The sequence below is a fragment of the Zootermopsis nevadensis genome, unplaced genomic scaffold (assembly GCF_977971745.1).
Source record: "Zootermopsis nevadensis isolate Lab colony 2312 unplaced genomic scaffold, Znev_1.0 Znev_ptg000007l, whole genome shotgun sequence".
NCBI lineage: Eukaryota > Metazoa > Arthropoda > Insecta > Blattodea > Termopsidae > Zootermopsis > Zootermopsis nevadensis.
The window spans coordinates 15,043,344-15,067,620 of record NW_028259139.1 but is presented as its reverse complement, the minus strand read 5'-3'; the positions used below and the strand labels follow the sequence as shown (position 1 = coordinate 15,067,620).

Sequence of the window (24,277 nt, the reverse complement as noted above, 5' to 3'; positions counted from 1 at the left end):
ATATTTTGTCTTCCCGTCTGATTTCTAAGAACCTGAAAATTAAAGTATACAAAACAATAATCTTGCCTGTTGTTTTGTACGGGTGCGAAACATGGTCTCTCACTCAGAGGGAGGAACACAGATTGCAGGTGTTTGAGAATCGGGTGTTGAGGAGGATATTTGGGCCTAAGAGGGAAGACGATGGGGCGTGGAGAAAACTGCACAATGACGAGCTTAAAAATCTGTACTGCTCCCCCAGTATTGTGAGGGTGATTAAGTCGAGAAGAGTGAGATGGGCGGGACATGTAGCGCGCATGGATGGGACAAGAGGTGTGCACCGGGTACTGGTTGGGAAACCTGAAGGGAAGAGACCGCTGGGGAGACCTAGACGTAGATGGGAGGATAATCTCAGGCGGGATCTATGGGAGATAGGAGTTGAAGGAAACTGGATTTTGTTGGCCCAGGACAGGGTCCGGTGGAGGGCTTTGGTTAATTCGGTGATGAACCTTCGGGTTCGGTAAGCCATCTAGTTAGTTAGTTAGTTATACGTTTGTCATTTCGTTTTACAAGGAACTCTATTTATTGGCGACATTAAGGAGTTTTGAATGGTTTGTGACGTTCTTTATAGCGATTGTTCGTAAATGGAACGATCGTAAACCAAGAGTTGTCTGTAGTTTGCAGTTGATTACAACCATGACGAAGACATTAATTTTAATCAAGTACCTTACGAAAATAATGTAGAAAACTGGGAATTGATGTAGGAGCTACTAAAAAATAAAAAGAGAAATATTGATTGCAGCAATGAAGGAAAAATTATTTCTCCTCGCTATTTTCTGCTCAAGGGGTCCGCAGTGGCCGCGCGGTCTGAGGCGTTGGCCTTGTGCCGCTTGGTCGCTGGGACCGTGGGTTCGAATCTCACTCAAGCCATGGATGTTTGTCCGCGTTTCTCTGTGTCGTGCTGTCCTGTGTACAGGTAGAGGCCTTGCGAAGGGCCGATCCATCGTCCATGGAGTCCTACCGATTGTCTATAGATCAAGCCAACGAAAAAGTTGGGACCCTCAGTGCTCAGGCACTTGAAGAACGTGTCGTTCCCAGCATCCCAGTATTTTCTGCTCAAGAAGTCTTATTGAAATTCATTATTTCTCTGGCCCAGGAGCGATGAACTCAACGGCGCCCGGGCCCCTCAAAAATCATCTCCAAAATTAATCAATTACACTGAAACCGAGCGCTATTTTTAAATAAGGGCGAATGAAATTGAAGTTTTTTCTTCACGTCTCTTCCGAATATTTTTAAATGTATTCTCGTCTTCTATCTTCTATCTATCTATCTTCTCTTATTTACTAAAAAAATCTGTGATTCCTCGTTGTCTTCAAGAAATAACGTCATCAACAATGTCAACTATAAACAAACTCGGCATTGTTGTGTCCCACAACAATGCCGAGTACAACACAATAATGCCGAGTAAACAAATAACGCTTCACTACCAAGCCAGTCGCATTATCACTGCTACAGAAGCAGCACGTCGCATTATTAAAAATTGACTGACAGTTGGCTTAAAACATCAGAAAAGTGACAGAAGAAGTTATCAACTATTTGAAGTATCAAATCCAACAACTGCAACAAGGTAAAGTGATACTAATAATACTACTCATATATACTCGATATAGTACGATTACGAAAACTATTATGATCGATTTTAAGACGAAGTTTTGCAAGGGTGGGGTTGGACGTAGAAAGTTGACTGACCAAGAACAATTGGCCTCTGAATAGCGACGTAGGAACTTAAAAACCTGACCTATCTAACAAATAATGAAAAGCGAATGGAAATCCACATTGATAAACGTAGGAAAACGTATTCAATAAGAACAGAAGGGGAAAAAGCAGACGAAGATTTGTAAGGGTGGGGCTGGACGTAGAAAGTTGACTGACCAATAACAGTTGGCCTCTGAACAGCGACGTAAAGAAGTAAAATGTCAGATAGAGACAGCGGGGTTAATTTAGTGTGTTATGTAAAATTTTAAAACACAACCAACCCTCCCACGAAGGGGGGGTTATTTAAGTTTTTAAAACGCAACCAACTCCCCCGAATGGGGGTTCGTCAAGTGTTTTAACCCCCCATTCGAGTTTAGTTTCTTACACAAGATTTTAAATCGCAACCAACCCCCCGAGGAGCTCCGAAAGGAGCGCCCTGCTCTAGTATTAATTATTGACTTGTTACATTTATGATTGAATGAAACCAAATTATAAGTTAGAGTATTTCTCTTTTTCTTTAACTACCAACAATGTGTAAATATGGACCGACAATGGTCAGCCCTTATGTGAACACCTGCGTGTATAACAATACAAGAAAAGGCATTGGAATTTCTATCCGACACCTGCAACAATGTTGACTGAGCATGCCGTAAGGCTCCTTTTTCATTTATTATGCATGCTGTATAATTGCCTGAATGAACCGTATTGCACTCTATTCTTTTACCTAAGAAACTAATTGTTACGTCAACTGTTTACTCGGCATTGTTGTGTTTCATTATTGCAGTCAACAATCCGCTTTCGTTATTGCGGAAAGAACTTTGCTGTGAATCGCTTGTAGATGAAGTGCGTCGTAGAGTAGATAATTTTGTGCTGTTGAAATCCTTTTAGAATATCACGATTACTTATCTTATATAAGAATTGTTAAGAAGTCTGTGAAACTGCCCTCAACACTCTCCATTTTAGTTTTGATTAAATTGATAATTGCCGGTGGACGTCGTGGTCTCTTATAATTGAAGAAAGTTTGAGGTAAGGGATTCCTATTTATTATTAATGTTCATCACATTTAATGTTTTCATCTGCATTTGTGAACTCGTTTAAGAGAATTAGGCTTGTCTTCTTTTTAACACAATTTCAAGTAATATTACATTGACTTCTGTTTGTTCACGGCATCATTGATAGTGAAAGGATATTCCAGTGGGCAATTAACATTTTACAATTTTAAAAGAATAATAATGTGTTTCGTAGCCCAGAATCTTAATAAAAATATATGGATGCTAAGAAGTGGGGTACATATTCTGAATAATAATTCTATCACTTTACATTTCTTGATACATCGACATTATTAAAGCGTTTTAGGGAACTGCTAAGAATTTTTATTTCTGATTTACAAGCCTAATTATCGATAAATCTCCCTTTTATTATCTCCATACAACAGCTGATTAAATCCGGGGAATGCTTGCTATCAATGAGTGCAAAGTATTTATGGGTGCAAAACGAGAAACATAGACTGAGGGTCTCTGAGAACAGAGTGTTGAGGAAGATGTTAGAACCCAAAACGGGAGTGGGACAGATAATAGAGAAAAACGCATGACGAGCTCCTCACAAGATTTTGTTAGGGGGAGGTGGGTAGGGGAGGGGTGTTTACAAGGCCTGAAGGGAGGAGACCTCTGGGAAGACCTCGGCGTAGGTTGGAGGATAACATTAAGATGGATCTTAGGGAGATGGGACTCGATGGAGCGAACTGGATGCAACTGGCTCAGGATAGACCCCGGTGGCGGGTTTTTGTGAACACGATAATGAACCTTCTGATTCAGTAAAGGAAGTGGGCTATTCTTTGACGAGCCGAGTACCATAGGATATCTTGTACATTGCAGTGTGTGAGTAGCGTGATGTAGGCCTGATCTACGCATGCGTTAGAACAACGAACTGCTTTTGTGACTGTTCCCAACTGTAATTCTCGCGTTCATTTGATAAATTTAATATATATTTTGTGCTTGTAGTATATATAAATGTGTAACTTAGGCAGGAAAGTCCTTAACCACGTAAGCTCTTAAGCACTTTTAGTTCTACAGAGAGAGAAGTACTCGAAAATGTTATGCTTATGAAACGGTGTAGCGTTCTTTATCCAAAATTTATTTGTTAACTATCTGTTTCTGCATCAAAGGTCACGCAATTTCTATGGAATATTTTTGTCGTAATTTCTTTAAATCGGTTCACCAGAGTAGAAGCTTCTAAGACTCTATAGATTACTTGATATTTTATACGTAATGTCTACGTAGTTTACATATAAGAAGATTTAAATGTATGCGAGTAATAACAAACACGCGGCATGACTTAATATTGCCTATATCAGTCACGTCTTCACGGTGATTAAGTCGAGAAGAGTGAGATGGGCGGTGCATGTAGCGCGCATGGATGGGACAAGAGGTGTGCACCAGGTATTGTTTGGGAAGACTGAGGGGACGAAACCACTGGGGAGACCTAGACGTAGATGGGAGGATAATCTCAGGCGGGATCTATGGGAGATAGGAGTTGAAGGAGACTGGATTTCGTTGACCCAGAACAGGGTCTGGTGGAGGGCTTTGGTTAATTCGGTGATGAAACTTCGGGTTCTGTAAGCCGCCTATGAAGTCACATTTACAGCTTTGTCATTTTGTATTGATTCTCAACAGGCGTTCCTGTAACAAAGAAACAAACTGAGTCCATCGAACCGAAGCCCTGCTTGAGAATCTAACAGTAGCCCATGTAATCACGTGCCTCGCCTTTTATGAAACATGAAGTTTCATGTCGTATTTACAAAACCCCGCCTCTAAGCCACATCCACAAGCAGATGAAGTCAATCCACACCTTAATTCCCAACCTCTATAAGACGCATTTTAATATTATCCCAGCAACTTATTGTGACCTTTTTTTCAGGTCTACCGATTAAAAAGTTGCACTTCTTGTCTCTGCCATGTGTACTAAACGCCCCGCCCATCTCATCACTCTTAATCTGACAGCCTACAATTGAATAATTAATGAATAGATCTATAAAGCTCCATATTACTCAATTTTCACCATTCCCTTGTCAGTAAATCTCTCACAGGACTAGATATTCTTCTCACTACCGAGTTCTCTCTAAGTCACTCTCAGTTGATTTGCACATGCGACAGTATGAAGAAAACCCCGTAACATGATCGACTGTTTTTCAGGAGATGGAGTCAAACCAACATCGCAGCTGTTTCCAAGTCGGCGGCCGGTGTAAGTGCACCGGAACATTTGTCCCTCTGAACGAGCTGAGAGAGAAGAACCGCTTGTGTGACGCGGTGCTGAGGTTGGAGGACGGCGGCGTCTTTCGAGTCCACAGAGTGATTCTGTCGATGCGCAGCGAATATTTCAGGTTTGTTTATTGACTGACGTGGTTAATTAACACGTTAAATAAGGACATAATAGACGTCAATTCGTATGTGAAATGTTATATCCCCTTTGATGCAGAAACCTCTTTTTTATACGGCTGTTTGTCTTTTGTTATTGTTCATTGTCATGAAATCTCACGGCGCCGTAGAAACTAAGTGGTATTTCAGACGTACTTACTGCCTTCTTTCCTTGATGATGGAAACAGTAAGCACCAATGAAACGTCCGACAATTTCTACGAGACAACACGATGCAACATCCCTGAAGATGTACGTGGCCTTTTGTACTAATTTTTAAGTGCGGTTGTACCAAGGTGACAGTCAATCGATCTGGAGGGAGAAATAGAATCCCTTTCCAAAACTTCTTGCTTTTAATACATAAAGACGACCAACAAAATCCAGAAGGAAGTTGATAATGCACTTTCGTCACGCCATTGTCCAACAACATTGAGAGCTGCTGTGTGTTGCTGTCTGAAACATAATAAACTGTAACAAAGAACGTCGCGAGAAATATTTCATTGTTAGGGGAGAATCTTTCGAGAATTTGTGCATACGTTAATTTGCTTGTGTTTTAAATAAAGTTGCTTTGCGTTCTTGAAATGAGGAATGAATTATAACCGTGAACAATTGTTTCTGTTTTCCAACACACTTTTCTCACGACTTGTTTCGAGCTGTGTCCCTTTTTCAGTTTTCCGACAATCAAAGCTTTCCGTTCGTTTTGCACTGCAAATCCCTTAATTTGTAATAGGAAATTGTTTGCTGGTTGGTAATCACTTTTTAAAGGCCGCGTATAATCATCGGCTTTTATTTTAAGTTGTTTATTGTCGGGTAAATGTTTTGACAGAGCAAATAGATTTCATATTACGAAATGATCAATCAGTGGAATGTACAGCCAGCGATGTATGTTGAAATTTTTGTGTTACTTTGCTGGTTGGCTTTAAAATTTCTGTAGGAGTTGTTATAACCTCAGATATCTCTTGAAGGAGTCAAGGGTATGTAAGAAACGATGTGACTATTCTATAGTACAAAAGTTCGCTGTTTGCTTTCCGATTTGTAAGTTATATTCTGTTAACCCAACGCAAGCTCTTCACCCTGTCGCAGTTAATCTGGTAAAATTAATATACATATGAGAGTTTTTGAAGTATTCAAATAACAAAAATTCATTCACCAGATTGACAAAAGGATACTTTTATTTGGCTACGTGAGTCACAAAATATTAAAGTTTGTGCGCATGACTTGTCATTTTCTGTTCGCCGTTTCTCCAAATCAACAACTGCTTCGTGACCTTTCAGGAATCTCTTCACGACAACACTGCATACCGGTGAGGAGACTGATGTTCTCCTCCGTGGAGTCAGCTCAGACATGATGACCCAGATACTGGATTATATTTATTTTCGCGAGGTGGACATCCGCTCCGGCAACGCGTGTCAGCTGCTCGAGACGGCTGACTACTTGTGTATTCCGGACGTTACTGAACTCTGCTTCGACTTCCTCATGAACACGATGGAAGCCGACAACTGTATCAGCATCATGCAGTACGCAAGGTAATTTCTGTTCATTTGTCATTTGCTGTGATGCCAGCCTTCGTCGCTGGAGCGAATCAGCTTTATTCAAGACAGCAGAAGAGTGCCGGGTCGGAGATTAAAACCTCTGACTGAGGAATGGGCGAATTATAATGCGTTGGCATTTTGTTATTGATGTGCCTGTAATTTAAATATTCTGATTTAACTGCTTATGTTTTGATCGTCATAATGACCAGCAGATATCTAATTTCACCATGTAGAACATTAATCAGACTTATTGCAGGGTCATAATTAAATCTGTCTTCATCTCGAAATCCTTATCTTCGTTCTTTCTCTCTATGCAGCATTCCTTGCTTCTTACACAATCCTCCCAACACCAAAATCAACTTTCAGCCCAACATATTTCAGCATACAGCAAAACCTCTGAGAACAGAGCCTCGATTATCCGATTCCGGCATTAAGGGACCGAATTTCGACCAGATTGCTTGCGATTGAATTCCACCGGCGAAAGTGTTTAACGCGATGTCCACGCGGTACATTTCATTGATCTAACCTCACAACCTGATTTTGATGATTATTATGAGCACTTCAAGACATTTAGAGAATTGGTTATTATGGGGAAAATATAAAAAAAATAACCCGCTGGTCCCCTTAAAAGATGAACGCCTACTCCTTCTTGTTCAGGACAACATAGCAAGCAAATCCACTGGCATCGGCAGAATCACGTCACAACTTCCACTTCATGCGATGGACAGAATGACTGATAAATTCACTACTTTAGTACAGGGACTCCCTCGAACATAGCTCACGAGTGACTTTTGCCGTCGGATTGTGCATGCGACTCGCCCGCATCATCCGCCGACGAGGAATATCTGTATTGAGCCTCTACTTATTTGTTCATATCCATGACCAAGTTCCCCTTTCCCCGCATATTCGACTTATCGGCGAATCCGATCTTTGGTTCCACCATATAGTCCGGTTAAACGAGGTTTCACGGGATTACCACACACAGTTAACACAAAGTCGTTTCGCCAAGGTTAAGGCCAGAACTAAAAATTCTGCACTACACTACGTTTCATTGCTTTCTTCACTTGTGTACGCCATGCCCTTGTTTAAACCTATAACTTTATCACGAGGACGAGCGGGCATTGCCTGGGAACCTTCAGGTCCGAAAACATTTTATTTTGCACCGGTTAAATGGAGCATACATCATCGTTGCCTCTCCGCGTGTCTGCTCTCAGTCTCGCTCATTCGGACTTCAAACGGTTAAGGTCAAAATTGGAGGCGAAATACTGTGGTGTGCAAATGCTTGATAATCCAGTTCTTCCTGTAGCGTTTAATTGTGTCAGATTTCGAAGGAGATCGATTCTGAGTCGGCTCTTATCCTCGCTGTCGCAGGTTTCACTCCTTCGCCGACCTCGAGCCTCACGCTCGTCGCTTCGTTCTGCGCCACTTCGTGGAAGTGTCTCAGCAGAGCAAAGAACTGCTGGAACTGCCTGTAGAGGAGCTGCAAGCGATAATCGGGTCCGAGGATCTGAACGTGAAGGACGAGAAAGTTGTGTGGGAGTGCATTCTCCGGTGGATCAACCACCACCTGGACAACAGGAAAGGCCACATCGCGGGCTTTTTGAAGGCCGTCAGGCTGGGACTACTTGACGAACAATTTTTCAAGGAGCAGGTCAGTATTCCCCTGAAATTGTGGATGTTTATGGGAATTGAAGTCCACATTTTCAATTCCATATTCACACGTGTTCGTAACCAATTAATGCAAATCGTGAGCCTTTCTCATCGTCACTTGTAAGCCCGTCTGTCTGTCTGTCTGTCTGTCTGTCCACAGTTCTTGCTCGAGGACGTCTGAACGGATGTTCATGAGATTTAATACTGATTTGCTTTCACAGAATCTGTTGACACATTTCGATTCTGGTTAAAAAAGTCTTACAATAACAACGTAAAAACTTCACAATGATTTGAGTACCTTCTTCCGCGCAAAATGTTCTACGTAAGAAATCCCCAGTTTGCCTTAGTTTCCATGATTACAATAACTACCTGAGTAATGCCGCTGGTAACACGCTCGCATGTGTGTGTGTGTGTGTGTGCAAAATAAATATTCGATTCGTTCTCTTATGCGGATATGTGGTTCGAGTTAATAATCTTTTATTCATCGTCTATAAGTTTGACAGTCCGACTGCGCTACGACCTTTGATTGCAGTCTCAGCGTTTATTAAGATCGATTACGTGTTTCAGTTCAACTACAGCATTCCACCGTTAACTACATTCTGACGTCCACTCAGCTTGAATAGGTAGGCTCTCCAACGGATTAATCACGTCTTCTGCGCAGCGTTCAACTTAACCAAACTTCTTACTGCCATAAGAAGCGTGTCTTAGCTGCTCTAATAATTTCACGCATCTCCGACGATATACATAGTCAACCCGAGATCACTTAGCATGATAAGCCTCAGCTGATTGACCACATAGGGGCAACAGATATCCGAAATTGCAGCAAGAAAACTTCGTTCTACCCCAAGTCAAATTCCCTGTGATTTCTGCCACTCACCTCTTAAGAATACGTGTGAACAATCGCACGGATCCATCTGTCCATTCAATTTAGAATTCCTATCTACTAATTTCGAACAATTAAGGAGAACCACCTGCTGATGAACAAATAAGGTCGAAACATGCAAAGGCTCTTAATAGACATCGAGCCAATAATCACAAGCTGTTTTGTTGACGGGCCTTCCACGCAGCCATCAACATGTAGCAGGTTGCCTCCCTTGAAACTCGAAACAACTAATTGTCTCAAATTTCTATTAATGCTACGTAATTTTGACGATTAATTAAAGTTATAGAATCAAAAAAAATTGATTGTCACAAAGTGCATCTCGCACGGGAGAGACGAGAGATAAATTAGAATTTTGAATGTTACTCAAAATGCAACACTTACTGAAGAATTTAAATTTCGGTTGAAAAACATTTCAATACATTTATCTAAGATCGATTTAACCTTGATTTCGCTTCTCTCCACAACCTGTGCATTTGCTAAGAGCGTCGTTACATAAACCAAAATGTATATTTTCCTGTATATGTCACAGTCCATCGGTGAGTTTTCAAACAAATTATGTGTGAATTTTTTGTCTCTTATGGAATGGAACATTTCATTTATTCCTGAAAGTTTATAAGGTCTACATTAAACTGTTCAACAGGTTTTAAAGCACCCGTACGTGACGGAGAATGAGGATTGCAGACCCGTAATCTCGGAGACGCTCACATTCCTGGAAGACGTGAAAAGTTTGACGAAGGAAGACAAGGAATTCGTCACACCAAGGATTGCCCGCCCCCGAATCCCACAGGACATTCTATTTGCTATTGGTGGGTATCGTGACGGAGAGCCTTCAGATGTGATCGAAGCGTACGACGCACGAGCAGACCGGTGGAGTTTGGTGAGTTGCACGCATTTCTACTCTTACCGTCCCTTGTTAAATGATGCTTCCGAGAAAAAGTACTTTTCCTCCTTTTTGTTTATTTTTACTAGGTAATTGTTTATTTAAGATTAATCACAAGGACCTCTTAGCCTCTTCATTTCGTGTTCGTTTATTTCCATTGCAGGGAACACTTTTTTAAGAGAAGCTTCAAATACATGAATTAAAAAGAATAAATAAATTACACACATATTGAGTCTCATGTTTAACATGGAAGTTCTAATAGGAATCGACGAAGGATGTGAAGTTTGCCTCAAATACCGTTTACAATAGGCGTCCTACTTCAACTGTCATGGCAACCTGTCTGCTGATCTTAGACATCGTTAATCGTCAGTGGATTTCAACGTAATAAATGAAGCACTGATCAGTGTCGATGTTGGCCATCTGCGTGGTAACGCCTCGTGGATTAGAAAGCTGACACACTATTTGGGATGGGGTGGGGGACGTACTGCCTCCAGCTTTGCGTGATAAAACCCAAAACACCAACATCTGTATTTACCAAGTACGAACCTGAAATGTCAGCTGTTGATCAGAAATTTTACATTTGTCTGTCGTACTTGACGAGAGCACTGGTAATGTTTGAGCTCACTTCGGGTCTTCCTGATTCCTCCGCCTCTCATAATTCCACGATTGCTCGAATTTAATTTCTCACGGTCTTTGTCGAGTGCCACCCACCACGGTGTAGCAATTTCGGTCCACTGTTGCACCTCTGCTCCGGTGGTTGGTCGCTTGAACTTTAATGCAAGGACTTCACTTCAGTAGACCAAGTGACCCAAAGAAACATAAAGCCTGTCGTTCCTGCAGGTGGAGGGAGTCGACTCGATCGGTCCGCGAGGCAACCATCGCACGGCTGTAGTCGGTTTCGATATTTACGTCATCGGTGGTTTCGACGGCATAGAAACCTTATGCTCATGCCGTTGCTTCAACGCTGTTACGAAGACAAGCCGCGAGGTGGCGCGTATGTATGTCCCAAGGTAAGATGCAGCTTCGTAACTAAGGAACTCCTTGGAGCATAGTCCTTCTTAAAAAACTGATAGTCGCTCTATTGGTCAAGATATAAATGTGAGCAGGGGCTGTAAAATTGTACCACTCACATTCAGGAGCATCGAGCAAAGTGTGAATAGGTCGGAGGACTTTTGCGACAATGTTAGTTTCAAGAATACGATTTCCCTTTGAATTCATTTGAGTTAAGATTTAACAATGAAGAGCGAACAATTGCGTTCTGCGAGAGGAAATGCATCTGAATCAGCTACAAATTAGCATAGCAGAGCGTGTTCTTTTATCGTTTCAGATGCAGTTTTAGTGTGGCAGTTCTGCGAGGTGCAGTGTACGCCATGGGCGGTTGCTATAGTGATATTTATCACAGCACGGTTGAGAGATATGATTGCAAGACGAACGAGTGGTTTTTGATCGCTCCCATGAACACACAACGAAAATCTGCAAGTGCGACTGTGCTGAATGGTCCGTAAATCCTGTTAAACAGTAGTGTACGAATTAGTGCAGAAGGCGAGGCGTCTGTCTGTCTGTCCGCGTGTAACAACGCAAGAACGGTTGAAGGAATCGCAGGATTTGAGGTTCTCACGATGGAGAGTAAGAAGATGGCTGTCGTTTGACTTCTACTGACGTTTCAGACGAAATTTATGCCTTCATCTTCAAGGCATTCCTCCTCGCTCTTGAACTTATTTTCCCCCACTCCACTGTCCCATATTATTTTATTATCTCTTTCTTTTATCCGTGCTACGTACTACGTTATTTCACAGACTGCAACGGCTTGAAGTTCTGAGTGCGTGATGGTTTCTTCTGCTCTTGTAAGCTGTCCCTGTACATCGTCTTCGCGTCTGTAGTTTAAATTAGGAATGAATTCAAACAACCATAAAACTATGAAACGGGCTCTCAAATAATACAGATGTAATATGTTTTTGAGACAGTTAGTAATCTCATGTAAACAGCACATTGTATTATAAATGTAGAGCACCGCTTGGCACCTCGTACCGTACATCTCTGATACCAAATTTAATAAAACTCGTTTCACAGAAGATGTAACTTACCATTTTTTCCATTGTGAGTTAATGTAAACACTTTATGCTGTTTATATTAAATTTTATCAGTTAGGCTCGTTTCCTTTGACAAGCTGATTGTCTGCTTTCGAAATGAAGAAACATATGAACAGAGACAGCCGTGTCTGTGCAGTTTCTGTCATATGAAGGGGGACATTAAATACAATATCATTAGTATATTTACAGATTTAAGTACAAATTGTCCCATGTCTGTGCTCTGTATGGACCAGTTTAATTATAGCTAATTTGTTTTTGCAGAAAAAATATACGTCGCTGGTGGCTTTAATATTATACATTGTTTGATAAACTCGGTGGAATTTTATGACCCGGACACCAACCAATGGACGTTCGTTGCACCAATGCTTTCTGGACGTGAACGTTTTTCTTGCGTCGCCTTCCACGACTGTATTTACGCTCTAGGTGAGAACTCTGGATATTCTGAGTGATGACACTTTATCCTTCATACAGAACTTGCTATTGTGAAATGTTTTCCTGGTTTTCTTTGAGTGACTGAGATTCTACGAACAGCATTTTCCTCCTTTCATTACAGAGTTAGTTTGTCAGTGATTTTAACCCCGAATCGTGGTTTCGATTACATTCTCCACAAAGAAAACTTAACTAACTAACTAACTAACTATCTAACCACGCATAACCTCTTGTGGTATCTCAACTAACGCATACCCCATTTGTCACACAGTCCCAGTTTTAAATGCAAATATTTTGTTATTGTGGCAAGGAAATTTCAGTTTGCCGCGCTGTTATCCCCAAAAAGCAAATGGTTTAAAGCAGTCCCTTCGCAGTCTTTGCTTTTCGTCACTTGTTTGTGTAACGCCGTTTTGAACAGTGTATCTTGTGTCTATTCCTGGGCGCTATTTTCGCACGCAGTTTCATGAAGCAGAAAACAGATGTCAGGCTCAATTTCCTGATGCTACAAGTACGAAAATAATATTTTAGCTATTTCATCCTTAATTTCGGTCCTGCTACTAAAAATTAATACTGCAAAAGGGAATGAACTTTCTTCGTTATATTTCATTCATTCGTTCCGTTTACGGAATTACAAATTTTAAGAGCGTAACGTCCGTTGGGTAAGATGGGCGGAGTGTGATGCATTGAAGTTACGAGAAATACAAACATCTAAAATGTTATAATTTGTGATGTTGAAGACAATATACAACTTGTGATACATAGGCGTAAAAGGAAGGATAATATTAAAATGTTTTTAAGGATTTAGAGTATGTGAGAAGAGGTCAACTACTGACTTTTGTGAATAAGTTGATGAATCTTGTGACTCTATAAAGATCAAATATTTCGTGGCCAGGTGACAGAGTAAAAAATATCAACACGGGCCCCGCTGAATGGGGTTAGGATAAGTTCACTTTGGCTGAATTTTTTATATCCTGTGACATGTTACTGATTGTGTGTGTGCAGGAGGACCCCGCATGGCATCTCTCGTGCCCAATTCCGCAAAGTATGACCCTGCAGAAGACACGTGGACCGAGATCCCTGCCATGAACTTCAATTCACATGACTTAAGCGCAGAAGTGTTCGACGATATGATCTTCGTCATCGGTTTAAAATATGGCGAGACCAACTACCTCCCCCATGTCGAATGCTTCAGTGACAAGGAAAATCAATGGTTTGTTTCTTTGTTTGTTTCTTTGTTTGATTTTTCAGGGCTGTATAATCACAGACTGTTACTTTCGAAAAGCTCTAGGAAGTGAATCGTTTCCGGTCAAAATAACCGCGATCTTGCGGATGCTGCACCGTGTAGTGACGTAGAAACTGACCGAAGTTTCAGAGGTTCTTACTGCTTACTCAGGGCTTTGAATACAACGCGCGAAAAATGGGTGAGAGGAAGGAGGTTGAATGAAGGCAGGCAGGGCTACGTTGCGGTCAAGTCCAATGGTTAAAGCAGAGGGCGAATGACTAGGAAATGCTAATCAGACGTAAGCTGTAACTGCATTAATAAGAAGCTCTTTGACCAAGTTTCTTTGACCAATGGCACTCTCTTGGGCAGGAAGTTTCTGGCGTTCAGCTCATCAGCATCGCCATAAACTTCGGCTTTCATCAAAGTGTTAGGCCAGTTTCAGGTTCAACGACGCCTACCGTCTTATGGCCCCATTTTTGATGGAAGTATATTTGGAAATCGCTGTTGAGGGAGTGAGTAAAGAGCTCTAAAAACATCCCAGAAGAAAAATTTCTTCATACTTGTATGAGCAAGTGCCAAAAATCCCACAGAAATTCATTTGATTTTGGTTTGTGTCTGTCTTAAGTGTAACAGAACCTCTCCATAACTATTTTTGATGGGACAATTTTTTTGACGTAAATACGTCTATATTTTCGGGTCAGTGTCATTCGGCAAAAAGTGAAACGAAAAAGTGTAACTGCATTGTTATGTTACCTTGGAAACTTCAATTGTTTACTCGGCATTATTGGTACCAAGGAAACGTCATCTCTTTACTTACCATTGTTGTTACCTATAAATCATTTCATTACATTACCTTACATTACATTACCTTACATTACCTTACCTTACCTTACCTTACCTTACATTACATTACATTACGTTACCTTACATTACATTACATTACATTACATTACATTACCTTACATTACATTCAGCTACCACAGACCCATCTTAAGCGTAACTAATTCAAGTTAAATAAGCAAAGTCTTAATCAAACTTTACTCAATATAAAGGAATAAAGGGTATAAAGGAAATATTTAGAATAAAGCCAATATATAAACTTCCTTTCCGTATAGACGTATTTACGTCTAATTCTCCAGAACCATCGTTCCACTGTAACTTTTTTTTATCTATGATCTATGTACATGAGTGAAAGAAAGATCACGTGTGAACTGTTCTGAAATATGGTGTGGGAATCGTGCAATGAATTCCGATTGGGGGAATTTTTGTTAAGGTTTTCTGGAAACAAAATACAAGCAACGACATTTCGGTGGAAACCTGTGCCCTTAGCTTCAAGCAGTTTTCCATTCTAACCAAAGACAGAGCCAACCCATCAGACATGGATATTTTTAGGTCAACACATTTTACGACTCGCAAAGATAATTCTTTTATACTTATTCTACACCGAAATATCTGATATTTTGGAACCCCAGAAGAAAAAGTATATATATTTTTAAGAAAATGGATAATATTTTACATAAATGCACCGGCATTCAAATTACATTTCTTTCAGATTTATATTAAATAAATTATTTATGGTAGAAGACGCATTCCTTCGTGAGTTACATCATCTCATGCAGTGATACATGTTTTATGTAACTGTGTCAGTAAAATGTGATAAAAATTGTCTTGAGTGTAGATAATACTGATGGATGATGAACGAGGGTTTGTTTCTACATTTAATATTCCAAATTGCAGGCACCGGGTGGAGAACTTGAATATTTGTAGAAACGAGATGTCGACTTGTGTCATCAAGAACCTACCGAATGCAGGCGATTACACCTACAAACACAGAGACAAATTGATAGAGGAGAAACGTAAAAAAATGTTGGATTAGGAAAATGAGTAGTTTGCAGTTGATTACAACCACGACGAACACATTAATTTTAATTACTTTCCTTAAGAAAATAATGTAGAAAAGTAGGAATTGATGTAGGAGCTACAAAAAAAATAAAAAAAAATATTGTTTGCAGAAAACAAGGAAAAATTATTTCTTTTCCTTATTCTCTGCTCAAGAAGTCTTATTGAAATTAGTTATTTTACATACGTTTAATTTTATCTAAAATATTACCATCCATCACTACAGAGCAGTTTCACCTTGCATCTTGTATTAAATAAATCCACTTGTGGCGACATGCTTCGAGTTACGAAACCGTTTTCATGGTATTAGGGGAAGATTGAATGTTTTGCTTCTTGAACAACGTTTAGAAAAACGTCATTACGAAGGCAACACGCTGAGATTTTTGTATTGATTTCTGATCTACGTGTGATATTTTAAAAAAATCGAAACTACATTTGGCTGAGTTGCCCCGATATACCGGGTAATTGTGCCATGTCCCTGGTGAAGTACCAACCTTTTCAAGTGCTATCAAGAAACAGACGATGCTTTCAGTTAACAGATGTATTTATTTATTCACTGTATTTTGCAAGATTCTTTTAAATATTTTAATGAATAATTACGAATATTACCACAAAATACACAAAACTAGGAACTTGAATTTAGTTAAGATACATACAGAGTAATAGAAAAATGAGACAGCTTTAATCAAACGGGGAACTCGAAGCATGTTTAGGAGATAAAATCAAATACAGAATCAGCTTTACAGATCATAAGCCGGGCCTGAAAGAAGACTTTACGCCTTATAACTGCCTCGTACCTGGACAATACCGCACCAGAAAGTGCCATTAACCAAGACGTGGTTAACATAACAAATTATTTATTCCCGCCCGAGATTCAGAAGAACAGACTTTCAAATTAAGGAACAAGAACACAAGGCTACACTTTCCGTGCAATCGATTAACTTTAAAACATAGAAGAGAGAGATGAGATTTTTCTTTACCACAAAGGAACGACGACATCCCCAACCGCCATAACAGCTCGAGGCTGTTTCTACGATGTCACCAGAGATGTCAGTGCGAGCAGATCGCGCTCATATCAAATCGTTTGAAAGATAATTCGGGTGGCAGCATTACCTTAAATGCCGTGATTCCCCCACCCCCTCATTTCCCCTGTTATTGGACACTGAGATTCTGATCGTTTGTGACGGATATTAGAAGTAATTTTAAGCATTTGTTTCACCGCTTCCCTTGAAAAAGAAGAAAAACCAGTGTGAAATGGTGTAACATATACTTGAAGTGACTTAATATCGATTTTAGACAATCGGAGTCTCAGTATTCTTGGACAGTCACTTCAGAAGAAATTAAGGTCCTTAGAATATTTGAAAGAAGGATGATTAGAAAAATCCGTGGTGCCATAAATGAAGGAGAAAGCTGGGAAATAAAACTAATAAGGAGATAGAGGACGTAATATATTGTGAAATTTATAAAACCTCTGACAGATGGCGTGGAAGAATGAAGAGCGGAAGACCACGTAAGAGACGTAGAGATGAGGCTGAAGAGGATTTGAAAATCATGAGAATAAGAAATTGGTATGAAGTGGCTAAGGAAACTCCACTGAAAGCCGAGGTCCTCAATGAATCTAGAGCTTGAATCGAAGAAGAATGTTGTCAAATGGCAGGAAGATTAAATGATTCAGTTGTAAAGGATGCGGAGGGAAGTGGTCGTGGCCTAAGTAGAAGTACTATCCCTTGATTGTCTTAAGGAACTGAGGGAAACGAGGACAAAGCCATAAAAATTGCTGCTCTCTGAGCCAAGTTTCTTGCCCATAACCTCCGTAATGAAAAGATGTTTGGTATGATCAGGCATTGGCTTGTGTTGAACACATTGCCCGTTTAATTACATTGTGAAACAAGGATTTTAAGCATTATTGTGTGCATATATTATAGCTTTAACATAATATTCCGAATATTAGTCTTCTCATGGTAAAGGAGAGTGTATTTCGCTTTTATAAATACCAATAACTTATTAAACAAGGAGTATACACATTTCTTTTAAACTTAAGTAAATAATGCTGTGGGATAAAGTCACATGTGAGAAACTGCTAGTCGCTGAGTTGGTCGGGAGCATCCTGCATGCCGTGAAACATGAAGACCCATTTTGTTTTTATAGGAGGAAATAAAGTGTTGCAAATTCTCCCTCTTTGTCATCAGTCTCCCGAATGGTTTGATGCGGTCCTCCATTTTCGTCTGTCTTGCGCCAGTCTCTTCATTTCCACATATTCTTTACAGCCCACATCTTCAAAAATCTGAGTCACATATTCCAATCTTTGTCTCCCCTTACAATTTTTCCCTTCAACTGTTCCTTCCATTATCAAATTAACCAATCCTGGGTGCCTCAGAATGTGTCCCACCATCCTATCTCTTCTTCTGTTAAGATTTTTCCATAGATTTCTTCCTTCGCCTATCCTGGCCTCACTATGGACCCAATGAACACCAAAATGAGCAGAAAAGCCGATGAGGATTTTGTTTTGTCGAGCGACCCGACCGACGATCGGCGCCACTGCGGGTCCAGGCCGCGGGGTGAGAAATTTGCTACTGGGCATGTGCGTGTAGGCAACCAGACAGCACATGCGAAATGGATTCCTGGAAGAAGGAGAAGAGCAACTCATAAAATCTCCACCTGGAATGTCAGAGGACTCATGCCTCCCGGAAAGCTCTACGCAGTCTTACGTGAATTGGTTAGATACAGCAAATCGATTGCTGCTTTAAGTGAGACGCACTGGAGGAATTATGGTCATTTTAAATCTGATAATCACTGAGTTTATTTCTCAGGCTGCGCTGAAATCAGCCGCAACGGAGTCGCTATTGTGATTCCTAAAATTTTAAATTAATATGTCAGTGAACAACCGAGAAATAGCTCTTAACATTGAGGCAGAGCCGGCTACCATAAATATATTTCAAGTCTATGCGCCAACATCAAGTGCAAAAGACGAAGCAATAGAAGACTTTTTTAACAACATCTGGAAAACACCTCATCATCTATTCCAAATCGTGAGGTCACAATAGTCATGGGTGACTTTAATGCAAAAATCGGTGAGATTAAATTGGAGAGCCATGCACGCTCAGCGGTTGGATTATCTGGGATGGGTGAGAGAAATCCCAGAGGCGAGCGCCTCATCCAGTTTGCAATTGACAACAACTTACAGTTGCCAACCCTCTATTTCAACATCACAAGCGACATTTGTACACTTGGAGCAGCCCTGGAGACCGACAGTGAAATCAAATCGATTATGTTCTGATTAACATAAGATGGAGATCCTCTATAAAGGATGCCAAATTTATCTAACCAAGAGATACGAATTAAAAGATTCAGCAGCGTTTGAAAATCACCTTTTGGAGTCGTTTGTTACTGTAACAATCACTGGTACCTCAAATGATCTTTGGACTAGCATGAAGAACCCTCGAACTAATAGAAATCCGACGAGGACTGAGCAGTTAGATAAACTAAATAAAGATGTTCAGGCGGCCTGCAGAAGAGACAAAAATACGTAAATTAGAAAAGTATGTTTAGAAATTAAAGAACATGCTAATCGCAAAATCTTTTTGCTAAATTCAGAAGACTGACAAGAGAATTTAAACACCAGACTTGTGCTCACATCGTGTCTCTGTATGGTATGTACATTTTTTTTATACATAATGCTATTACACACTATTTACATTTAGAGCAAGCCTACCAAAAACTGTAAATTAATAAGCGCACAACGTAGTGGTAATTATACCAGTATAGACTACAATTATGTTGAAGTTGTAATGTTTAATTAAGCATCGCCATGAAACAGAATGCTAAGTACAAACATTTTATTTACAAAAAGGAAACTGTTTCCAGAATTTTTTGATTTTTCGAAAATTTTGAATTTTTTTTTCAAAATTCTCCCTACGCGATCCCTGCCACAAGTCACAGACACTGCCGGTCTCTACAAGACTTGGTCTCTGCTGGACTCAGCCCCTGCAACACGCGGTCTCCCGGCCTGTGTAGGACTCAGTCTCTGCAGACTTAGTTCGGCAGAGACACGGTAAGGCAGAAACAGAATTTTTAGGTTACGTATAGGGAGAATTTTGAAAATAATAAAAGTTTTCAAAAAATACTGCAAATTGTCCAAAAGGCGTACAAAACTAAATTTCTTTGAAAAATATCAACTTCAAAATTTTGGAAAAATTCGAAACTTTTATGCAGTTTTCTGCATTTTTTGATTTTCCGAAAATTTTGAATTTTTTTCAAAATTCTCCCCACCCGATCGCTGTCAGAATAGTGCTCCGTCTTATCCGGTCCTTCACTTATCCTGTATGACGGAATCTGTCCCAGTAATATCCGGTCTCAGGGAGAAATGAGCAACTTACATACGCAGATAATAAGGGCCCTTGTCAACGACAAGAATTTTCGCCGTCCGGGTTGGTAGTGTTACATTGTTTCATATGAGAGTTTGTCCACGAGCCATCACGGCAAATCTACCGGACCGGCTGCCTGATTCCCACTGTAGAGATATTATGGTTAGGTTTAGTCTTACTAATGTGGTAGTGTGGCTTGGAATGGAGCAAGGCAAGTTCACAAGGATGCTGTCGTCAGCTTAAATATGCTCAGCTGATATGATATTTCTTCCATGAAGCTACAGCTGGTTCCTTAAGACTATACACCATCCATCATCGTCCCGAAAATGGAGGCAGTCCGCAGTAAAACGACGGTGAAATAAAAACATTCCACTTTGAATGTAATAAACACGTGAGTCGTGGTGATGAGTCGCTTGATTAGAGGAAAGTGCTGATTCTCCTCCCACTCAGACTGTGACACTGTTTGCTGCTTTTGTTTAGACACGCAAGACAGATTTTTTGGCTTTGAATTACATCACCTTACTACAACTTTCAAAAGCTGTCAGGATGAAATTTAAACCTTTGAAGCCCAAACTCGTCTAAATAATATTTAAGAATTCAGTCCGCACCGCTAAGAAAACACCGCACTCCACCATTAAAAAGATCAACTGGTTAACGCCGTTTAAGGAAATAATCGCTGTTTAGTGCGAGAAACATACAAAAAATGCAGCGTTAATGATTCTTAAAACAGATGGTACATATAGCTCAATGCATAAAGCGATGTATCGGCAGTTACAAACCTTATTACTTTGAGCCGAAAATGATACACAAGATGCGAGACTAAACACCCTTTTGGATTCAGTAACTTGATTTCGTAAAAGTAAGAGTCGTGCAGTGTTTGTTCACTCACAAACCTAAAGCAACCTTTTATTTATGAAGTGTGTGTGTCCATAAAACCACTCCAAAGTTTACTTGTGGGATTAAATTGTTGATTACAGAATAATAATAAAATAGCTTTCAGGAAAAATCAGAATGCAACTGTGGACACAATTCTTCTGGAACAAAATAACGTCCACTGGCGGGCTTTTGTGAACACGATGATGAAATGATTCCATAAAAATAGAGGAATTTCGTAACCAGCTAATCGACTATCAGCTTTTAAACAATATGCCTGCATAGTAAAGTTATTAGCGGATTGTCTGGAAGGCTGATTGGTTGAGTTTTGGGTTAATTAGGCCCAACTTCGCCCTTTCAAACTTTGTGGGCACATGATTAAGTACCGTGTAGCACGTTTAACGCTTTGAATCCTAGTGGTAACTATATGTACCATTTGCTTTAACAAACAATAAGTCTGCATTTTGAGACTGGAACGAGTAAAAAGGCTTGAACCCTGCAGCTACCATTACCATTCCAATAATAATTCTTGACACTACAAACTAGATCCAAATGTTTTGCTGAAGACCAGGTGGTTATGGCACATCTATTCTGTTTAACAAACTCTGATTTGGGTAAGTCCTCAGCCCATGTTTGGATTTCCAAACTGCTTGTAATGTCATGGACATTTATTATACCATTTGTGTGATCCTCTCTACTGCCATAAATGCAGACTGGATTTCAGAAAATGCATAGATGAAACTATACAAATTAATACCATACGCACTGTACTTCTGGAAGAAGTGGAGACAGGTACGCCTGATCTAGCCACCAGTATTAAGGCCATCAGGATCAACCCATTTCAGAATATTGGGCCCACTCTTGCCAATGAGCTGCCCTTTGCTACAGCAGGTAATGTTACGGGCATGGCTTTGAGTTGGACTAACAGCTGCTGTCTTGCCACTTACAGCCTTACAGTGGCCTGTATTACTTGTGGTCCCCTGCGTAAGATTCAAGGCCAGCTTCTCTGCTTCTGTGGAGCAGAATAAACAGGCCACAATGTGTAGAACAAAGCACAGGGGTGATACATCACAGACGTGAAATGTTAAAGGCGAGTTCATCTGATTTACTTGAACTGAACCAATTGCCCTGCAAACTTTGCACATGAGAAAATTCCAATCTAAAAAATCTTGAATGGAAAAACTCAATCGGTATACTTTACTACAAATTTGGAAAACAAGATAAGAAAAAATGGGGTAGAATAGATAAATTATGACTTACATTTACTAAAAGATAAGAAATTTATACTGGCTTCCAAGTGAAATCCAAACCCAAAAAGTACTTCCGAATGGAAACATCATACCAGCAGAACACAACCTTCTTCTGTTCATGAAGTAAGGTCGACAATTACCTCTCTAGAGACCTGCAGAAGCTAGTTGGTGCAGACACCGAGGCAGGCAGCAAGCAACTGGGTGAGATAAGAGGCCGAGTCCGGCAGAGACAGCATGTGGCATTCACCAATTGAAGTTGAAATTTTTGCTTTTGTGTGCTTTTCAGACAATTTCTAGCATTTTTTGAAGATTTTGAAATTTTCAAAATTCCACCACATGAAGCATTGCAGAACCGATCTCTATCGGACTGTTTCTGATGTACTGTGTCTCTGACGAATGCGGTCTGTGCCTGACTCGGGCTCTGCACGGATCGATCTCTGTATGACATGGCTCTGACGTACCGCCTCTGAGAAGCCCAGGTGCGGCAGACACGGACCTGCAGAGGCCGGTTGGTGCAGACAACTGGGTGACAGGCCGACTCCGGCAGAGACAGAATGTGGCATTCACCGAGACTGGCATGCATGTCTTGAGGAGAAATTTGAAAAGTTTCAAAAGTTTCTAAAAATCAAAAAATGCTGGAAATTGTCTGAAAAGCGAATAAAACCGAAATATTTTGGAATATTTTAAAATAATTTTAATGTGATATTTTTAAAATGTTTTTGTTTTGTGCGCTTTTTCGACAATTTCCAACATTTTTTTGATTTTTTCAAAATTCTCCCCGACTCCTCTCAGAAAAGTTATCTGCAGACACTGTCTTTGACGTACCCTGCCTCATACCTACACGGCCTCTGCAAGACCCGGTCTCTGTATGACACTATCTCTAGTGGGCCGTCTCTGTAAAGAACGGTTGCAGCAAAGAACTGGTAAGGCAGAGACAGACTCCTGCAGAGAACTGGAGACGTAGATCGGGAGACAGGCGATGACTAACAGATACCAGGTGAGGCACATAACGTCCCGAACAGAGGCCGGAAGAGTCAGATACCGGGTGGGACAGAGCGAGAATGGTTGATATCGGGTTTGGCAGACATTGATTCTGGTATTGATGAAGTAGGGAAATTTTTGAAAAAAAAAAAAAAAAATTTCAAAAAATCGAAAATGCAGGAAATTGTGTAAAAAGCGCACGAAACCAAACAAATTTGAAAAATTTGATAATTTTTGGAATTTAAAATTTTATACTTTTTTCAAAATTCTCCCAACCAACTCCTGTCAGAAAAGTTATCTGCCAGACAGCCTTTGACGTACCCTGTCTCGTACGTACACGGCCTCTGCAAGACCTGGACTCTGTATGACACTATCTTTAGTGGGCCGTCTCTGAAGTCTGTTTGCATCAGGGAATGGGTGAGGCAGAGAATATACACAAAGACGGAGAGACAGGCGGTTTGGAATACACTGGTGAGGCAGAGATCGCGCCTGGCTGTGTCTGGTCTTGTCAGACTCGATTCTGGTGTGTATCAGTCAGGGAAAATTTAAAAATTTTCTATACTGGTCTCTAGATGTCTAAATGAATCAATAAAATGTAATCCTGCATTTTCTTTACCTATCTTCAATACCAAAATTAAGTCAGATGTCTTTTCCCAAACTTAACAAAATATATGACAATCACATAAACATAATTTACGAAGTACTAAGTGAGCAGACTTTTATATTTTAATCTACCTTCCACACATAGAAGAGGGAAGGTAACATCTTGTGTTTTCCATGGCTGGGGCAGAACAAAAGACTGAGAACTTCTGAATGTTTACACTTCACTTTATCCGATGTGCATGAAGTGCACCCCAGCAGAAAGTTTCTGAGTCTAGTGTGACAAGAATAGATGCAAATTCACCTTGGGGGATGTTCTGTCCCTTTCACAGTCAAGGAATAAATGACAAACTTCGTCTGAAAGATGTTTTAATTATCAATACTTGTTTTAAAGACTGAATCAAATTATTATTTGATTCCCTGGTAGTAGTGGTATGTATTAAATTGTATCAGAAATATTGGATATCTGTAAAAAAACAACT

The 24,277-nt window shown here is 40.2% G+C and overlaps 1 protein-coding gene across 3 annotated transcripts; it reads left to right on the top strand.

Annotated features, from left to right (window-relative positions):
* Nucleotides 1-1,448: 1,448 nt before the first annotated feature.
* On the top strand, nucleotides 1,449-16,374 carry LOC110828026 (kelch-like protein 10). Of its 3 annotated transcripts, none has more exons than XM_087344434.1 (10): nucleotides 1,449-1,603; nucleotides 4,923-5,110; nucleotides 6,417-6,668; nucleotides 8,046-8,325; nucleotides 9,848-10,084; nucleotides 10,928-11,097; nucleotides 11,415-11,584; nucleotides 12,439-12,600; nucleotides 13,609-13,816; nucleotides 15,566-16,374. In XM_087344434.1, exons 2-10 carry the CDS (start codon nucleotides 4,926-4,928, stop codon nucleotides 15,702-15,704), a joined length of 1,803 nt encoding a protein of 600 aa, XP_087200560.1. In that variant the 5' UTR covers nucleotides 1,449-1,603; nucleotides 4,923-4,925; the 3' UTR covers nucleotides 15,705-16,374. The 3 variants fall into 3 exon arrangements, with proteins under 3 accessions (XP_087200560.1, XP_087200562.1, XP_087200561.1); XM_087344435.1 differs by lacking the exon at nucleotides 1,449-1,603 and adding an exon at nucleotides 2,550-2,757; XM_087344436.1 differs by lacking the exon at nucleotides 12,439-12,600.
* Nucleotides 16,375-24,277: the final 7,903 nt, after the last annotated feature.

Bases quoted from the DNA above. Each gene is read 5' to 3' on its own strand.
- LOC110828026 (XM_087344434.1), top strand. From the start codon at position 4,926: ATGGAGTCAAACCAACATCGCAGCTGTTTCCAAGTCGGCGGCCGGTGT. The intron at 8,326-9,847 runs GTCAGTATTCCC...ACTGTTCAACAG, and splicing joins AACAATTTTTCAAGGAGCAG to GTTTTAAAGCACCCGTACGT. The intron at 11,098-11,414 runs GTAAGATGCAGC...TTATCGTTTCAG, and splicing joins GCGCGTATGTATGTCCCAAG to ATGCAGTTTTAGTGTGGCAG.